The sequence below is a fragment of the Copadichromis virginalis genome, linkage group LG10, assembly GCF_057382275.1.
Source record: "Copadichromis virginalis isolate Kocher_CV1m ecotype Utaka linkage group LG10, C_Virginalis_male_GT1.1, whole genome shotgun sequence".
NCBI lineage: Eukaryota > Metazoa > Chordata > Actinopteri > Cichliformes > Cichlidae > Copadichromis > Copadichromis virginalis.
This window is the reverse complement of record NC_140627.1, coordinates 29,180,126-29,200,730: the sequence shown is the minus strand read 5'-3', so window position 1 is coordinate 29,200,730 and position 20,605 is coordinate 29,180,126. Positions and strand designations below refer to the sequence as shown.

The following is a 20,605-nucleotide window of genomic DNA, read 5'->3' as shown; positions in this document are numbered from 1 at the left end:
ACTTCATCTGACGTGCACCTTCCTAAAAATGTAACCACACGTTGCATCCATTCAGTACAGTCCAAAAAAGGATGGATAAACTCAAAAACAGGAACTCGTCTGCCAACTTTAGGCAGCAAAATTGCAGAGCAATGTAGCCAGACCAAGCCAAAGTATAAACGCAGCATCAGCCACTCTGTAGGCTCAAGATGGGTTTTAATGCAGAATTATTTACCCAGCAGCAGCTGTATGTCTTCCTCCCATTGTCCCCAACTGGTCGTGGCGGACTGCTGCCGTTCCCCAGGGCTGGTTCTGCTGGAGGTTTCTTCGTATTAAAAGGGAGTTTTCCCTTCCCACTGTCGTCAATGCGCTTGCTCATAGGGAGGGGTCATATGATTGTTGGAGTTTCCACTGTATTATTGTAGGGTCTTTACCTTACAATATAAACTGCCTTAAGGTGACTGTTACTTGTGATTTGGCGCAATATAAATACAAATAAAACTGTCACACACGAGGTGGGGTGCTTCCTGAACAGGTTGCCAGCCTTTTACAAAGACAGGGCTAACAAAAAGACAACCGCTTACTCTCACGTCCACACTTTGGTCAATTTTAGAATCGCCAATTGTCCTAAGAAGCATGCGTTCGGTCTGCAAGAGGAAACCCACACAGGGACAGGAAGAACACGCAAACTCTACATAGAAAGGCCCCAGTGGTCAAGAAGGGTCAAACCATAAACCGCATGACAACGCTGCCTCTCCACGACCTCCAAGAATAGGAAAAAAGCTCCCAGGAAAGCTCTACACATATGCAGACTGCATCATTTAAAACTCTGGCCTTTTATTATGAGCAACCACCACTGTAACATTTCATACATGAGAAAAATATGAAGAGTTTTTGTGAAGAAATTTGCATAGAAGTTATCAGAAATGAAGAGGTTTTTAAGTCTAATACATCAACAAAAAACTGATGTGTACATTTATTTAAAAGTGAATTTATTTTGATTTAGGATATAAAAAGCCAATCGCTTCTTTGCCATTCAGTGATTTTCACGGGAAAAGCAGACACAACATAAACAACTAAGCAAATTGTTCCTCTTATTTCATTTTACAGCCATCAGCAGCCACTTTTCAGCCCCAACACTCCTACAATCAGCATCCTCTCACCCTGTCAGCGCGACACGATTGTAGTTGCTGTAGATTTTCGCTGCTTGCGTATGCAGAACGTGCGGGCGCGACCGATGACACGGGAGCTCGGGTTGTAAAATTGATTCCTCGAAACCTGTTTTCTCCCTCGGGCTGAGTGCCTTCACCTCTATTTGCAGTTGGCAGGGAGATAATCATTTCTGTGGATTGTTTTGCTGTCATTGGTTTTTCAACAGCTGCAGTGTTTTACAAATATTTTATCGTGCCGCAGAGATTTAAAGCGCTGCTGCATAATGTTTGAAATAAACCCAAACCGTACGAGTCTGTCGATGGCGCGCTTCACCGGCCACATTTTCCTGTTGTTTCTCCAGTGTGGCAGCAAATGAGTCACACATGAGAGAAAATTAAAGTTAGAACCACATCGAAGCTGGTGAGAACACGAGTGACAAGGACAAAACAATAGGAATACTGCTGCAGCTAAAGTTTATTTTTATAATCACTCTGTGTGCAGAAGAGCTGTTTAGTCGATAAAAGTTCAGTTTTTAGTCCACAGTGACCACATCCAATGTCTCATTTTATCCAGAAGCCAAATATATTCAGTGTATTCTTAAGAACAGCAAATTTTCACAGAAAGATTCACTGTTTTTCCCACCACAGCGTCACTGAATAATCAATTAACTGACGACTCGTTTGAGCTCTAGTTGTGATAAAATGAGGCTTGGATGTCTTTCCCACATGACCTTAAGAATAAAGAATAAAGTGAGCAGTGTCAGTGGAAGTTTGCTGCGCAATCATCCGCTCTGCCCTCCGCTGACGTCAGCGCGTGACCGGGTCCACCGCCTGTGGAGAGCAGCTGGCTTCGCCGCTCCACACCGAGCCTCCAGTCGGCTCTCCGGGGCAGCCGGGGGTCAGTGGGAGGCCTCGGCCCAAACATCCAGGCTTAATCCACCGCTGGTGAGGACAGGAGGCTCACAGGAGGGACTTCGCCAGCGCCACCATGTGGTCAACGCCACACGCTACATCCACCACTTGGCCTGGTACAGTCACCTGAGGTGGAAAAATAACCCACAAGAAGGAAGTCAACAACAACATAAAATGGAAGGAAGTAAGGAAGGAAGACGTGCAGTTTCTGTGCTTTTACTGCACATACAGCGAGGACAGAGGGTTTATTTATGTTCTTTCTTTTGTACGTGACCCAGGATTTCACAATGTGCAACACTGACAAGAAGTGTGAGCTCTACACAATCCTGTTAAAATGTCTTGAGAGGACGTGCTGATAGAAGTCTGCAGACTTAAATTGAAAATCTCAACAGGGCACATACAGGTAGCGAATATTTTATAACACCTTCACACACAGACAACCGTACTTTTTTCTACTTAAAGCACACAAAATTTTCCCCAGAATACAGATGACACAAGTATATGGAAAAAGCATTTATTTTGATCCAAAGGAAGAAGAAGTGGGTCAGCTGCATGGTTTTCTCTTTGTTTGGATGACTAATACTGAATCGGTGTCTTACCCGCCACGGGAAGTACTGGTCGTCTTTCTTCCCGATGCCCAAACAACCCCTCACATTCTTCCCCCACACGAAGAGCTCACCCCGATCTGAGAAGCAGACATTTAAATAAATAATAATAAAATAAATATCAGTAAGCTGTGACCACAGATTAGAAGGATGAAGCATGGAGCAGTAATGTAATAACAACAAGTTTCAAGTTTATTCATTTATATAGCACTTTTAAAAACAACAGTTGTTGACCAAAGTACTGTACAATAATAAAGACATACCAAATAAAATAGAATATAGATTAAGAAAAAATAGACTTTGTGCACATGGTTGATGATGCAGATTCCTGCATTGCTTCCCGGTAAAAAAACAAAAACAAAAACAAACAAAAACCCAGCAACATAGCAGCAAATGCAACGAAGACATAAACACGAACACCAACGATATCTGCACTGCCAATGCTTCCAAGATAGAAAAACTACATTAAAAGGTTACACACAAGCCACCGATGATACAATATCCACAGATGAGAAAGAGGTTTGTCACTTAAAATAACACAACTCCCAAACATATCCTTGATATTCAACTTCAGCTAATGAACCGTGGACACCCTGAATGTGCTCGTCTCAGCTACACAGTTCAGGCCCTTTCCACCTACTCTTCAAACGCATCCGATCAGAATGTTTGAACCAGAAGATGAACTGAAGCACCAAAGGTGGAGCTGAAATCAGAGCGTAACGGGCCCTGAATTAATTAAAAGGCAGTTACTAGTTCTTAGCGAGCACTTCGGTCAGTTTTGGAGAATTTAACCAAACCATTCAGACCTCTGGATGGTTTGTGAAAACTCCAGAAGAGGAAGACGTCACCTGTAGCCTCTAATACACCAAAGGAAGTCAGTAACACATTGATCATCTTTTATTGGCAGTATTCAATTAAAAGGAAAAAAGAAAGAAATCTTCCTGTTTTTCTTCACTATTTAAACTTTTCTGCTTTGTTTACAGTTTCTGTCAATTAAGGGAAAATTTCTGCGCTTCAGTTATAAAGCAAAGTCTGGCTAATGAGCTCCCAGTGCTTCATATGTTTCCTAAAGTGTGAGCCTAAAGAGTCGTGCTGATGGGTTTGTTCGATTCCAGTAGCACGGCTTTACGAAGTAGAAACACTGAGCTGTATTGTTATTAGAGATGGCACGATACCACTTTTTTATGTCCGATACCGATACCGATATCATAAATTTGGATATCTGCCGATACCGATATGAATCCGATATAGTGTTTTTTAATCAACAAAACTGTTTTTTAAAATATCTTGCTGCATTTTGCAAGTCTGCAAGTTCATACTCAAGTTTAAAACAACAACTACACTAAAGCTATTCTGTTATACCTGTATACAAAAAAAATATTTCATAGTTCAGCAATACTGATCAATCTAATAAACTTAGACCTACACCATCCTCCCTATTCTGGTATTTTAAAGAGTACTTAGCGTAAATATTAAGCAACCTAACTAATAGGGTTCCAACTCCCAGCAACAACAAAAATAAATAAATAAAAAATAAGGAACCACCCCTCACGCGCCACCTCATGATGCTTAATCGACGTAATCAACCTTAATTTGATGCAGTGTGAAAAAAAATGCACAGAAATCAATTATTTTTCAAGAAATATTAAATAGATTCAACATCTTTCTTCAACAAAATTGCAGACTGCACAGATGGTACCTTCCCAAAGGAAAAAGTACTATAGCTTACTAGGGTATATATTAGACTTAATAGTCACTATATACAGTAATTGACTTCTATTCATTTTACATCAAATTAAAACTTTGGGTGTCAGATAATTATTTATTAAAAGCTCGACATTTTAAATGAGAATAAGAAAGAAAAGTATGTCTTTGTGCCCCCTTTTCCCTGTTCATGCCCTATCGGCCCCCCTGGCTAAACTTTGCTAGATCCGCCCCTGCACAGTTACCAGCGTCAGCTACGTAGAAAAAGATCCTGGTGTAGAAAGAAATATTAAATAAATTCTAACAACAGCTTATCAAGCTTAAACGTTCTGCTGTTGTTCAGCCGCTGGTTTCCTCTTTCTGGTGCAAAGTGGGCCAAAAACAAACAAGAGAGACGGACTCGCGACAGAAAAGCCGATCAGCTGATCATTTAAGCAGTTTCACGATTGAAGTAGCAGCCGGAGAGCGAGAGGCAGTCGCTTGTTAAGCTTAACGTGGGAATGCTTTACAAACATTCAGAGATGGACTTACACACTTGCTTTACTTCTCTCGGGGATAACTTTGTCGGAGATGAAATGCCAGGTTGCTAGCGAAGCTTCACATGCTATCCAGACCACCGACAGGTCCCGCATGCCACAGCTGCTCTATCACATGATGCATACTGCTCCGACTGCTAACGTTCTGAGGTGAGTTACGGCGTGTTGCAAGTTTTGCGAGGTGCTTTCGTGATATTTAATGGATCGGATTACATTTTTTATTTTTCTCCGATATCCGATCCAGTAATTTAGGTCAGTATCGGACCGATACCGATACGTAATATCGGATCGGTCCATCTCTAATTGTTATACTGCTTGTTTTGGTCTCAAGACCAAAAGAGAGTAGGTAGAAGTTAATACTTATCAAGACCTACTTACTGTTAGTCCCTCCCTATGTTACATTCTAACAGTGTTTTTTATATACACACTTAAGATCGAACTACCACCCCGGGCTTTTCTCTGTGGAATCAAACACAGGACCTTTATGCTCTGAGGGAGCGGCTAACCACTGAGCCACTGTGCTTGTTTTTCTGGTGTTAAAGACTTCCTTCTGGATTAAGAGAGCACCTTTCTGACACAGCAGTGCAGTCATAAAGGTCAGGCTGACAATGGTCAGATCAGTGCAGTGTATTCAGAAATCTCAGGCTGGTGGCCTCACCTCTTTGATTCATTAGATTTATTCACTCAGCTTTACGCAGCTCCGTCTGGAGTCTTAACGTCTCTTTTCACAAATGCAGTTGGTCCTCCCTACAATAACTTCAAGTTACCCTTTTACTCACTAAACTCCAAAAAACAATGAATGCTTTTAGGAAACGAGAACAACTCAGTCTGAAGTTTTAGTGCCGTTGGCTGGTTCCAGCCTCAGCCTCGGACTAATAAAACCTGACAAAAGAGATGTTTCCAGTCCAGTGTTTCAGCGACAAAAACAAGACGAGACAGACTTTTTCATTTCAGCGCCATAAACACACTACATCACCTGACTCAGCGATAAACTGTTCCCCCAGCGGGCACGTCCGCCTCTTTTTAAGCACCTGAGACTGCAACGACTGCACTGCGAGTTTTATTCTTCCATTTCTTATCCGGGCTCAAAAAAAAAAAAAAAGCAAAAATCTGAGCAATAAGGCAGGAATATTGTAAAGAAGCATCACTGTGCAGGTCAAGATGTGATGCTGATTTGACGTGGAGAGTTTGTGTCTTTTCTGTGCGCATACCTGTCACTGCAGCAAAATGGCTGAGGCCACACCTGATCCTGGACACAACACCTGAGGGGTTAAACTCAGACCGTCCAAACAGTGTCGGGGGAATCATCTCTGGGGTCGAAGACTCTGACAGTTTGGGGCCTTTTCCAAGGATACCATAGCCCCACACAAACACCTCTCCTTTGTCTGGTAAGACACACAAATACCGGACTTTAGAGCTCGACTAGGAGAAAAAGCTACACATATCACAAAACTACGAGCCGTTCTTTTACAACTATCTGACAGAACGGCTCGTTCTAAAGAGCTCTCTGAATGCAAGCGTAGTCCTGTAACTGTTACAGTTCAGTCTTTGGAGTTTCTTCCCTCCTGGTCCTCAGTCCATAAGCGGCATTATCACAAATTAGCAACATAGTTACAGAGCGAGGTCACTGAGTGCTGAAGCGCAGAGTGCGTAAAAGTCTCCAACGCTTTGCTGCAGAGGTCCAAACCACCTCTGGCATTAACATCAGCACAAAAACTGTCACCGAGCTTCATGGCATAGGTCTCCATGATCGAGGAGCTCCTGCAGACGTAATGCGTAGCTGACCCAGTACTCTCTTCTATACAGCAAAAATATTATTTGACTAGAAAGTCCAGGAAGTTCACACCCAACCACCCAATGTCTGTTTTTTGTAATTTATTTTAAATGTATCCACTTTATTTGAATTCACTGACATCCCACCGTCAGCGGGTCACTGTTAGGATTACTGTCCTGTGTGCAGGGCTGAAATGGTACAGATAGCAACAGATTCTTCTCAACAGCAACGAACCAAAAACATGACTGATGAAGACAGCAAGCTGGTTATTATTAGTAGTATTGCAGCAGTGAACACAGATACTAAACATTTTTAAATAAGAGCTGCCTTTATTCACATAAACCCTAACCATCATTTTATAGAGCTGCCACATGATAAATGTTAAAAGTCACCAAAGACTAAATGAAACGTACATGTCATCTGTCCCCTCGGGCTAGAGGAATCTTACCTTTTGACCCCCCTGAATGTTCACCCAAAATGCTTCAAGACTTTATAGTTTTATAACCTAATATTCAACACAGCCTCGTTATTTTTTATTCAGGAGTAGAGCATAGAAGATGGGAAAATGGACTAAACAGTTAATACGATCACAGGACCTCTTTACTGGGAGTAATATGTAAGGCAAAAAATGGCAGCACAAACAACCTCCACAATTATTACACATGATTAGAGGTCCTAGGGTAATACTGATCCCGTGTTAAAGTATCATCACTTATGTACAGCTGAAGGTTTTATATAGCTTTCATTCTGCATTCATAATCACCAGTAATGAAGAGTGTTATATCTAACATGTAATGTGCAAGTCTGATTGAGTAAAAGTGGAAGGAAGCTACTTTTCCCCAAAAATGTCTAAAAATAGGACCAGAAATGTGTCACTCAGTCAGGATGAATTTATTGGAAATCAGCCTGCCGGTTGACTCAACATTGACGGAAACAAACCACCCACCGCTCCAAGGATGAGTAAAAGCTCAGTTTTAGCACGGTACACTGATGTTTACCTGAAACAGTTAGTCACAGTCTGCCACCACGTCAAAAAGGTAAATGAACAAACAAGCCAGACATGATAGGAACAAACTGGAAGCCAGACATCCAAAACTGTGCTGAGCGATGCTACCGAGAGGCCACGTGTGGAGCGACTGCTCTAGACTCAAACTAGAAAATGCATTTTTAATCCTACAAGCCAGACAGTGTAAAGGAAACTTTTCCGACACAAATCGTCCGCTTTTGTTATTTTTTCTGTTTGATTGTGTGAACTGACCGTTGAGTATGGCCACCTGTGTGCCTCCACACGCTGCCTGAACCACCTTTCCGCAGCCTTTCAGAGGGAGATGACGAGGAGAGTTCATCTGAAAAATAAACAAAAGAAAAATGAATAAAAGATATATCTATATGAATAATCGAGTAAACGTTGAGTTTGGTCTCTCTGCAACGTGCTTTCTGTCTTTTCCCCCAAAGCCTTGGCCTCATCCAAGAATTATGAACAAATCATTAAAGGCAATAAGTCAACTTCTACAAGTTCCTTTTTGGTCCTAATTTTATACATCTGATTGAAAAAATGTTCCTGAAATCATTTACCAAGAGATTAGACATCCGAGGACATCTAAGGACTAAAAACAGTTTCAGTTAGAGGCAAAAGTTCTGCATTCAAACTGCAGCATGCAGTAAAGGTAGCATTTACACATAAATACTCAACTTTGGACGACGCTTTGAGAATCAAGTGGAGACTGTGAGTAAGGCTGACATTTCTTACAGGCAGAAGACAAGTCAGCCTGCGTCAGAGTCCTCTCTCTACTGAAATTACTTCCTGCGATTTAGAAAAGAGTGCTTCATGTGTAAAATGTGCAGGAGGGAGGACTCAGAATCGTTCTCCAGCCGGTAATAGACAACCTGCTGTATTCTCACATGGGCTTAATCTGACATCTCTCAGACTGTGTACTAGGAAGATGGCAAGTTAAAGGACGTTTAATGTCCAATTTAACTGCGGTGGAAAGTTGCGTTCTCACTCAAGGCTCTAGGAAAGTTCAGAGCTGATGGGCTCAACAGCTGATGGAAAAACAGCTTCATAGTGCAATGTAATGTAATGCAATGAGTTAACTGCTTAGCTTCACATTAATGCACATTAATTCAGTCTTTGTGACACACAGCATCTTTAAAAATGCAGGTTTACAAAGTGTTTTAACAGCAAACAAAAGCAGATTACTAAATTCAAAACAGAAAGCCAGACATTAGGTCAGGATAAGACATGCAGAAGAAACACTCAGTAAATGAAAGGTAAAAATTAATGGTCAGCATAGTTAATGGAGAAAAAGTATCTGAATTTCAGGAGCGGGACCAGACCTCCAAACAAGCTCCATCTGGTTCTCATCTATATATATTCCCCCAGTTCTACAAGGTGTTTGTTCTTGTTTACATGCCTCACCCTCCCTCCTCTTTTTAATTCTTTAACTTCTTCACTTATTTTTAGTAAATGGGGATCTGCAAGGCCAGGGAGTCGCTGCCAGTCCCATTCAAGGCCTTCCACCAAACCGCAGCTAAATTCATGTCCAAGTCATTCACCTTTATCTACTAAATACTGTCAAACCTCAAATGAGGACGTGGGCCCAGCGAGTGAATAGTAAAAAAAAGCTATGAAGCAATTTATCAGAGAAAAAACACACACAAGAAAACTGAACACAAATCTATAAACATGTGTCTTTAGTAGCGATAAAAGGAGATAAAGCTTAATTCTGCAAGTTTTTTTGTAAGACAACCATCATCTGATGGCAAAAGCATGATCATCTTTGGATTTAAGCTCAACTTGGAACAGCCAGAAAGAGCATGTGTGGGGACAGACCCACACATGCTTTAAAAGTAATCCTTTCTTTCTTCTTTCAGCTGTGGGGTCACCACAGCGAATCAGCTGCCTCCATCTCACCTTATTCCTGCATCATCCTTCAGTCACACCAACTCTCTGCATGCCCTCCTTCACTACATCCATGAATCTTCTCTGTGGTTTTCCTCTTTTTTCTCCATATTTAACACGCTGCTTTAAAACTGATCGGTAAAATTAGTAAACTCAATGCTCAACTCAGCTAACCTTTTCACTCCCTTTGATTTAAATCACAGACCAGTTTGTACATTAAAGTCACGTCAATCTCTGCCCGTCTCGTGTAGTCAGACTCCTCTATGCCAGTGTTTTCATAGTTTAGTGGCTCTAATAACGTCATTTCTGGCACTGTTGAACTTTTTAGGCTTTCATCTGATGATTGTTTGATTTGAAGTCTACAGGATATAATTCATCACACTGTGAACTTTTTCCTTTTTACTGGACTCTATGAATCCTGATCACCCGCAGTGCTCAACAGGACGGCCTTAACACCCTAAACACACACACCCGCCCTCTCACATCATCTATAATTGACTGAGTCAGGACTCTTCCAGACTCTTCTAAACCAAGGCACAATGTACATTTCAAATTCCTTTAATTTTAAATATGTTTATATTGTCTATCCTGTAAAATAGTCAGATGTCTATTCATATTAATGTACAGAATTCACCTGCTTGCTGCTACTACTGCACATTCACCCAGTGTGTGTGTGTGTGTGTGTGTGTGTGTGTGTGTGTGTGTGTGTGTGTGTGTATATATATATATATATATATATATATATATGAATGATGTTCTTCCCCCCCCCAATTTTTGCACATGTCAAGGAGCGTGTCAGGCTACATTTCACTGTGTGTTATACTTGTATAACTATGCATGTGGCAAATAAAGAACCTTGAACCTTATATTAGGACTATTTGTCGGCACAATCTTATGAACCTTTAACAACTAATTTCTCTGAAATTTGTTCTTCAGTTCAGTTCTAAAAAATGTAAAAAAAGAAAGAAAAAAATAGTGGCTACAGTAAAGTGAGCTGCTTCGCTCTGACGGCGTGGACAGATGAGTGACAGGTGGAAATGGAACCAGGCAGAGGCTTCAACCAGCCACATGAGCGGGCCCTGTTCAGGCACCATCAGTTCCCCTCACCTGTGTAGCCTGTGTGACAAAGGCCAGCTGCCTGTATTCGGAGTTGCCCCATCCATACAGCTGCCCATCTTTGGAAACAGCCAGGCTGCAGTCCCCATATGTACTGATCTGCTGCACTTCCACCCCGGCTAGATCTCCTCCCACCTCCACCGGACTGGAACTGATGTTGTGGTGCCCCAGCCCTGGAATATGAGATGCTGCAGTCAGCAAATGTCTCCAGAAAATTATTAAAAGTGAAAATCTTACAAATAAAAGTTATTTAGCAGCAACCAGGGCTTAAAATCAATGCCAACGTGGAGTTCATCTGATGGCTACTAGAGGCTGGCTAGGTGGTACAAATCATCCAGTAAGTCTCTGCTTCAGTTTTTGGTGAACTTATTTCTGTTTTGTTAGCCTGTTATTTAGCTTTAAGTAGCCACTTGTACTTTTATGGATGCAGCTTGTTAATCAGCCAATGTCATAAGCTGGCTATCATTAGCAGGTAACTTGACGTTCCACCCTTTCAACCACATGAGGGCTTTTCTGGCTCCCTAGAAACAAAACGGCAGGGGCCAATTATAACTCTAAAACTTCAAAAACAATCAGAGATTGAAGTTGGCTCCAGCAGGTTTTACCTGAAGTGCCTAAAAAGCAGATAACTGCTAGCATTGGTATCATTATCAGTCGTATACCCCCCCCCCCAAGAAAAAGAGAAACTTGGCAATAATTTTGTTTTGATATACTAAACTGTATGAACACATCGCTGTTAATGTTATATGTTAAAAGCCACTCTACTGAAACAGAAATGTCCACTGTAGTAAAGATCACTTTTTTCTCTTTATATTTTTTGGTGTTCAAGGTTAGTGGATGCCGGGTTTCATGACATGCGACGCGCACTGACCCGTCTGTCCATCTGCACCCCATCCACAGGCGAACACCTTTCCTGTCTCTGTGAGGAAAAGGCTGTGGTCCTGCCCACATGCCACCTGGAAAAAGTAATAAAACACACATTAACTTCAGTGGTTGGTGTCACATCAAGCCAAATGCTCAATTAATCCATCAGGAAAGATAAGATTCAAGTAACGACCTCATGAAAAAAAAGACTAATTTAATGAATGGACTTCTGAGAGGAGGTGATTAGTGTAGCAACAGCACCAAATGACATTTTAATACGCGTACTGGGCAGGTGTTAGCATGCTTAAAATAATCTGGATCTGGACAGGATGTGAAGCAACCAAATGTTTGGAAAGGGAGGGAAATGAGACATAGAAAAACCGTCTGTCATCACTGCTCAGACACAGCCTGCACTCACCTGGATGACCCTGCTGCTGAAGCCCTCTATCTTGTGAATGATGTGACTGCCACTGTTGAAACGCAAGAAAGAGAAATGACAGATTCATCACCCAAGCATAGCAGTGCCTTTAGGAGATCGCAGCAGCATGCCAGCCTTCCTTTAACCTCCCGCCAGCATGTGTAACCAAGGCAAAGAGCCAAGGGAGTTTTCGATAGAGCAGTGATTTCCAAAGCGAGGGTCACAGCCCAAGGTGACATTTTCAGTTTTCTACATACATTTGAAAACTATAACTATAAGTTACAGCTATAGCAGAAAAAGCTATCAGGTTAATGTGGGGAGCCTACATGCCCTCCCTTGGCCTGTGTGGCTCCTCCATGCATGTACTGTTACCGACTGATTCTAAATTAGCCATAGGTGTGAATGTGAGTCTGAATGATTGTTTGTCTTCCTGTGTTAGCCCTGGAGACCTGTGCAGGATAAACAGCCTCTCGCCCTGTGACACCTGGGATAGGCTTCAATCGAAAAGGCGGTCTCATATGATTTCCAAAATAAAAGCTTCAATAGAGACCAAAGACGCTTCCAGATGAAATCGCCGAAACCTGCTGGTTTCTCTGTGACATCAGAAAATTGCTGGTGTATTTCACCAACAGCAGAATACAGAAAGACACACCTGTAGACTTCATCTTCAACTATCCGCCTTCCACACTGGCCATAGGCGTTGTTGCCCATACTGAAAACTAGAGAAAAGGACAGAACAGAGAGAGGAGTGTGAGGGTGCGAGAACGCATCGTGTAAAGTCATATTAATGATTAAGACTAGTTTAATTTAATCAGTTATTATTCATCTCTGGCTCTCTTCCACAGTGTATCTTTTGTTCCCTCCCCTCACCCCTAACCAGTCACGGCAGACGGCCGCCCCTCCCTGAGCCTGGTTCTACCGGAAGCATCTTCCTGTTAAACGGGAGTTTTTCCTTCCCACTGTCACCAAGTGCTTGCTCAAACAGGGACACTGAATGTTGGGATTTTCTCTGTATTATTGTAGTGTCTTTACTATACAACATAAACCACCTTGTGAGGTGACTGTTGATGTGATTCGGCACTATACAAATAAAATTGTTTTGAATTTAATTGTTTAATTTATTAACATTTTTAAAACATTTCAATTATCCAATTTTTGTCATTTTTGTGTAAATGAATTACTCTTTTTTTAATTTTAGACATGATTAGAGATGGCACGATACCACTTTTTTATGTCCGATACCGATATCATAAATTTGGATATCTGCCGATACCGATATGAATCCGATATAGTGTTTTTTAATCAACAAAACTGTTTTTTAAATATCTTGCTGCATTTTGTATAAGTTCATACTCAAGTTTAAAACAACAACTACACTAAAGCTATTCTGTTATACCTGTATGCAAAAAAAAATATTTCATAGTTCAGCAATACTGATCAATCTAATAAACTTAAACCTACACCATCCTCCCTATTCTGGTATTTTAAAGAGTACTTAGCGTAAATATTAAGCAACCTAACTAATAGGGTTCCAACTCCCAGCAACAACAAAAATAAATAAATAAAAAATAGGGAACCACCCCTCACGCTCCACCTCATGATGCTTAATCGACGTAATCAACCTTAATTTGATGCAGTGTGAAAAAAAATGCACAGAAATCAATTATTTTTCAAGAAATATTAAATAGATTCAACATCTTTCTTCAACAAAATTGCAGACTGCACAGATGGTACCTTCCCAAAGGAAAAAGTACTATAGCTTACTAGGGTATATATATTAGACTTAATAGTCACTATATACAGTAATTGACTTCTATTCATTTTACATCAAATTAAAACTTTGGGTGTCAGATAATTATTTATTAAAAGCTAGACATTTTAAATGAGAATAAGAAAGAAAAGTATGTCTTTGTGCCCCCTTTTCACTGTTAATGCCCTATTGGCCCCCCTGGCTAAACTTTGCTAGATCCGCCCCTGCACAGTTACCAGCGTCAGCTACGTAGAAAAAGATCCTGGAGTAGAAAGTAATATTAAATAAATTCTAACAACAGCTGATCAAGCTTAAACGTGCTGCTGTTGTTCAGCCGCTGGTTTCCTCTTTCTGGTGCAAAGTGGGCCAAAAGCAAACTAGAGACACGGACTCGCGACAGAAAAGCCGATCAGCTGATCATTAAGCAGTTTCATGATTGAAGTAGCAGCAAGAAGAGGCAGTCGCTCCATATATCGCTTGTTAAGCTTAACGCAGGAATGCTTTACAAACATTCAGAGATGGACTTACACACTTGCTTTACTTCTCTCGGGGATAACTTTGTCGGAGATGAAATGCCGGGTTGCTAGCGAAGCTCCAAATGCTATCCAGACCACCGACAGGTCCGGCATGCCACAGCCGCTCTATCACGTGATGCATACTGCTCCGACGTGCTAACGTTCTGAGGTGAGTTACGGCGTGTTGCAAGTTTTGTGAGGTGCTTTCGTGATATTTAATGGATCGGATTACATTTTTTATTTTTCTCCGATATCCGATCCAGTAATTTAGTATCGGACCGATACCGATACGTAATATCGGATCGGTCCATCTCTAGACATGATATTACATAACAATATATTGCATGTGTCCCACTCTACCTCACTAAAAACTGATTCTCAAATAAAAAAGAAACACCTGAGAAGCTCAAAGTGTTTTAGATAAAGTTGTTTTTAAAAGCTTTAATGGACTCTGCAGTACATGCAATGAAAAGCTGTAAGATTATTGACTTTAATACTTTGATTACATTTAGTAGCAACAACAATCTGCTATGTTGTTTAAACTAAGGTTTAAAAAAGAGATAGTTTGAGTTTGACAGAACAGCTGTCTGGCTAACTTCAGCTGCAGAATTAAACGCTCTGTATGCTCTGCAAACAGGTGCACCAGGCTTTGGTCACACAGGCGATATCAAGGACAGCAGAAACATAACCTGCAAGATGATTTTATACATGCTGTTTTTATGACTCGGTGGCCACATAAAATACAGGTAATTTAGATAACTGCATAAATACTCATGTCAGAAAAATCTAAAATATCAGCTGCAGTACCCTTTAAAACAACGCACCGCAGTAGATCGCACTGTGTGTTAGCCACGACACATCTTTCTTTTGTCAGAAACTAGCCTCACAAATCTTGGGAGTAAATGTTTACCAGCAAATTACCACCAGTTAAAACAACATCACAACAAAGCACTCTGCAATTTAGCAAAACACAATAAAAGCCCATTTAAATTAAAAAACAGAAAAGATTCTGGCTGGCAACCAAAAGTGGCAAAAAGCCTTTTCACAAATTAGGATTTGAATGAAGTAAAACGCTTGTTGGAACATCGGTCTGCTAATTTACTGAATGTACCAGAAGACCTTAATGAGATTTCTGCATGAGCTGTAACAGCTGCCTGATAATGATTCATTTTTGGTTGGCGGTGGGTGGATGATGTAAAAGGACACATGGTGTGACAGGTGGCTGAAAGGTTTCTACAGGGGGGGGGCGACATGCTCCGCAGCTTTTTGTGGGTTTGGATTTAGGCTGGTGCGGAAGGTGTGCGTCTCTTACCTCCCTCTCGGTCAGTGAGGACTAGAGAGTGAGCCCGGCCACATGCAACCTGAACCACTCTGGTCTGCAGAGGCTCGACGAGAGGCAGGGCCACCGGGGACGGCTCCAACACGTAGTCGTAGCTCTTATCTACACAAACAGGGCGAGACGACACATGAACAAATAGCAGTGATGCTCCTTAAGTAATATTAATATAAACTTGTTAGAGAAACACTGTGAAATGGAATGTGACACATGGAAGAAACACACTCACAACATATCCCCGTGCTAACACAAGAAGACCACTCCTCAGCTCTATCCCATAGACTATATGGGATAGATATATACCCTTGTAGATATATAAAGGATGGATATAGTTTATGGCAGGTTACCACTTTAGTTTTCCAAATTACACATTACAGCCACTTGGCAGCTTTGACTCACAAATGTAACCCTAGAGAGCCGATTATGGTCGCTGCAATGGTCTTATAACGTAAAAACAGTGACGTCACTGTTAAAGAGGGCATGGGTACTTACTGCAGTATTCGCCATTCAGATTGACCCGATATATTAGCAGGAGTAGAAGATATTGAAAACAGAAGCAAAGACATCTTTAAAAAGCCTCCTCTTTGCTGATGCTCTTATCACAGGCATGGTAGGATAGCTTTTATTACCCGTTACTTTCCTGTTAATAACTTTGTTGCAATTCACTGCAATGATCAACTTTTCCTCCATGAGGCTTCCTAATGAACACGCAGGAGTAGCGGCTCTATTCAGGGATCCCTCCAAACATCAGAGCTCCTCAAACTATGACTAAAGAGCCCATCCAGCCTATGGAGGAAACTCATTTTGGCTGCTTACATTCATGGGTGAGGGTTGGGACGTAGATGGATGGGTACATCGAACGCCTCCCCTTCAAGTAGAGCTATCCCTTTACCAAAACAGTCCGATACCAACGCAAGCTCCACCTGTCACAATTATGCATGAGATCCCTAGATACCAGAACTCCCTTGCTCAAGACAGCCTCTCTTTGGAAATCAGTGGGAGCATTCAATTGATTTCTGGCAGCTTTCAGTGACTGAGAAGCAAAACTGTTGAAGCCAGAAAGTCTTTGGTGGCTCTCATGGGAAACATAATTTACAAAATGAACACCATGCTTTATTCAGTAAGTCTTGGAACTAGTGATTGAGACCACAAACTCATTAGAAGAGTTTCTACTAAGCACATGGATCATGTGACCCAGTACAACCCCAAAATTTAACCTCCAGCATTTGTCTTAACTGCAGACCTTAGTTGTGTAAAAGTTATCCTAATTTCTGGGGTACTTCTTTACTTGTCTCTCCGCTTCTTTTTGCAGACAGCAGTTGCCCCCTGCTGGCCATTAGAAAGAATGCAGGTTTAAGGCACTCTGGCATTGGCTCTAGTTTACAGGCCCAGAAGCTATGTCCCTCCTTGCTATGCAGTTCACATGTATTGTCTTGTACATATATCCTTACCAAAAAAGAAACTTCAAACAAGACTTCACACAGTAACGTACCAGCTACAGATGGTCATCTTATTTATATAGACAATGTATAGCATCGCCATCACCTGATGGGTCCAATAGCCATTCTTCTTTCACATCCAATGTTCTTCAAACTGTCTTTAAAGAAATAAATAGTTTCTGTCTTACGGCGGTCGTGCTGAGTGCGCTGAAAGCCCAACTGAGAATTTTTGTTCAGGCCCATGCCCCACAATTTGGTCACATCTTTGGATGGAGACGCGATGAGAGTGAAACCGTAACCACAGGCAGCAGAGGAGATCTGCAACAGCAGCAAAGCTCTCTTAAGACATATAAAATGGTTTGTTGACATGGGTATGACTGGCAGCAGCAGTTTACCTGATTTGACTGATATTTTATGAAGTTACACCTAAATAACAATTACTAAATCTTTAGAAGCTCAACCCATAAGACTCATACTGCCGGCCGATTTTACCTGTTCTGCAGTCTCCAGGCGGTAAGGAGTAAGCTGGTATTTGCGGGGCTTCTTCCTGCCGCTGTCTGGGACTACAAAGGTAGGGATGCCAAGTGCACCAGTGAAGCTGAAGCCCCAGACAAACACTTTATGGGTTGGCTTTTTGTGCTGGCCGACATACTGGAAGACCGGATCACTGCCACTCTTCTCCTGGGGTCTGGATGCTTTGCTGAGTGTTGCATACCAACAGACTTGAAGGCCTGCTCTCATGTGCCGGGGACACAGTTGCACATAGGGAAAAGCCATCCTGTAGAAAAAGGCAGGGATAGGGAAAACAATAGAGATGAAGTTGATGTGGTTGTTTAACCCAACTATACTGACATTTAATATTGCAATGATAAGCCACATTAACTGTTCTTTAATTCAAAATAAAAATATTCTTTACTTTTCCATTTAAATATATCAGAATTTTTTAATTGCCTTTACAGAACAATAAAAATATATTTTTGTTTTATCAAATTGTGTTATTATTTTTTAAAAATGTAATATTAATGTGTAGGGGAAAAAACACACTGCCACATTTCATTTACATTTTCTATCAAATTAGGCGTTCTGTAGTTTTACAAAACTACACACACAATACTAGGAGACTTTTACATTTTTATATAAAAGCCTAAAGCCTAACAGTAACTTCGGCATGGACCTGATCCATAGTAGCTTTGATTAAATGCAATTTATGCCTTGGTTAACAATTTAACGTTAGCTGTCCCACATTAAAACAGGCGTACTAAGGGACTCGTGAGCATCCATTTTGGGTTAAATTACACTAAAAATAGCTAATACTAAGTCTTCGTAATCAACCCCGATTTTAAAAACGGATTATAAGGATTTGAATAAGGCATTTATGATTAATCTTATCAGATTGTACATCTGACGCTGCGGAAAGGTAGTTAAAGTTAGGTTAAATTTGAAGGGACTTTCACCTCGTGTTCGTTCCAACAGCAGCCACTGAGCCGGGGTAAATTTCTCTTCTCTTCCAGTTAGAGCCGCATTTTGTAATGCTGAGAAACTCACTCGGTATCTACAGAAATGATGACCCAGGTGAAATTATAGGAAAATGTTTCAGGGCCGTTATTCCATGTTTGTTTAGGTCAACTTTCTCCAACCCAGGATGCAGAAGGACCCTCTTCCGTCACGTCTGTTCGCCTTTAAGAATAAAACAACAGCGCCGCCTGCTGCCCTGGAGCTCCAAAAGCGCTCTACAGGTACAGCCAAGGTGAACAGATTAAAGAATGGCAGGAAATATGTGTAAATCATTTTAATGCTGTAGCTGGAGATGACCTAAATGACTTATATAACTCTGCCTAGCTATGTCTACAATAAAAAAAATCATAATTTATTAGAAGATTTATTGTTTTGACTATAAAATAACACATAACTAAAGCTGTAAAACCTAACAATGGAGTAAATAGATTTGTATAGGTCAGAAGTGCTTTGAAAGCCAATCAAGTTTCCACAAATGGAAGTAAGCAATATCAAACAGCCTGGAAAGACACAAAACAACTTCAATAAGACTTGAGCAGTGGAGGAAAAGATTCAAAAGAGAGGCAAAATGGCCAAAGACATGCAAAAGACCAAGATTACAATATGATAAAAATCACACAGATGTGACTGAAGTTAAAGCAAATACAAGAAAAATCACTGCAAAGAGAGAAAATGATGCAATCAAAGGTGAGAAGAACAACTATGAGATGCAAAATGACCACAGAGTGGTTAAAAAAAATGACTGCTGGAGGATGTAAAACATATTCCTTTGAGTTAAGATGGTACTATTCTATACTTAGCTTCTCTGGATCATATTTATATTATGTTGTTCAATATCACTTGTGTCAATCAAATTACATCAACATAGTATTATAATTGTGTCCAGGCTGTCTACAGTTTCCTGGCTAATTCAGCACCTGTATATGTGTTCACTGTTATGAAAGTAGCATAATAATCTGATAGAGTAATAATATCTGTTATAGCTTTACCTTCCTAGCCGATAATCTACTCGGGTGTCAGATTAGAGCTGATCTGGAAGTGGGTTAATGCTGCAGAGCTGTCAGGTGAGCACCCGACCTTCGCCTCACAGGGTATTAACCTGCCGTAGCAGAGGTGAATGAAATGCCTGGAGGGTCACATGTGAAAACTTCTGGCCTCGGTGCTGCTGTGAGTATTTTCTGTATGTAACTCACCCACCTGCATCAACCACCTGCCCTCAGAGCGCACACTCCCCCTCTTCTGAAATGTTTACAGGGTTTTCTAACTACCCTGAGTGCAGTTTTATTTATTTATTTATTTATTTATTTATTTATCTAATTTTAAAATACAAGCATTACTGACTTGATCGTCATTATGTCAGTGAAATTAACCATTTTACAGAAGAACATAGTGTGGCATCTGCTGTTATGTCAACACAGTATGGACAGAGTCTGCAATATCCAGGTCTGGTGTGTCATCTGCTCAATACATCACAGATTTTGGCCTCTAATCCTGCAGTATCACACATATCAGTCTGCCTCCTCTAAATGATCCCCATTCTGTTTTTAAGTCTCTATTTTCAGTCAGTGTCCTATTTATGTGGAAGGCAGTTTAAAGTGCTGATGAAATGCACAGGACGGCAAAAATTAATAAAAACAGACCAGTGCACATCAAGTTACATATAGAGAGACTACTTTACAGGAAGTAGCAAGCAAATGCTAAAAAAAACCTCTTGCTCAAAACAACTGGGGAAAAAACGAAGACACAAAGATCTGAAAAGTGGGCTCGAAAGTGGCCTGGGTTGGTGATCTTTTTAGACACTTTCTTATTCGAATGAATGGGGAAAAATTCTGAAGTATTTTGGGAATTTCACAACAACTCTGACAAATCGCTACCAAAAGTCACATCACAGTATTCCCAAATGGGCCCAAGAAATGATGTAAAATATGTGGGAGCTTTCTCAAAGCTGCGAGACGAGATTTTAGGCGGACGAAGAAGAAGAAGAAATTGGATAGGCTCACTTAATTTCAAAGTAAAACATTACTATGTGCAGTTCATTTCGATTAAAAATAGTCCAGGTGTCATAGGAGGAGCTGTAAAGTGAGGAGAG

The 20,605-nt window shown here is 40.9% G+C and overlaps 1 protein-coding gene across 1 annotated transcript; it reads right to left on the bottom strand.

Annotated features, from left to right (window-relative positions):
- Positions 1 to 785: 785 nt before the first annotated feature.
- On the bottom strand, positions 786 to 18,690 carry rcc1l (RCC1 like). The gene is made up of 12 exons (XM_085470984.1): positions 18,456 to 18,690; positions 17,494 to 17,779; positions 17,190 to 17,319; positions 15,539 to 15,667; positions 12,614 to 12,680; positions 11,962 to 12,013; positions 11,551 to 11,635; positions 10,671 to 10,852; positions 7,920 to 8,007; positions 6,099 to 6,272; positions 2,642 to 2,727; positions 786 to 2,168 (listed from the first exon to the last, which is right to left on the bottom strand). The coding sequence occupies exons 2-12, from the start codon at positions 17,776 to 17,778 to the stop codon at positions 2,091 to 2,093; spliced, it is 1,356 nt and encodes a 451-aa protein (XP_085327110.1). The 5' UTR covers position 17,779; positions 18,456 to 18,690; the 3' UTR covers positions 786 to 2,090.
- Positions 18,691 to 20,605: the final 1,915 nt, after the last annotated feature.

Bases quoted from the DNA above. Each gene is read 5' to 3' on its own strand.
- rcc1l (XM_085470984.1), bottom strand. From the start codon at position 17,778: ATGGCTTTTCCCTATGTGCAACTGTGTCCCCGGCACATGAGAGCAGGC. The intron at 15,668-17,189 runs GTAAGACAGAAA...CTGTTTGTGTAG, and splicing joins GCGCACTCAGCACGACCGCC to ATAAGAGCTACGACTACGTG. The intron at 2,728-6,098 runs GTATGCGCACAG...TCTGCTTCTCAG, and splicing joins CCATTTTGCTGCAGTGACAG to ATCGGGGTGAGCTCTTCGTG.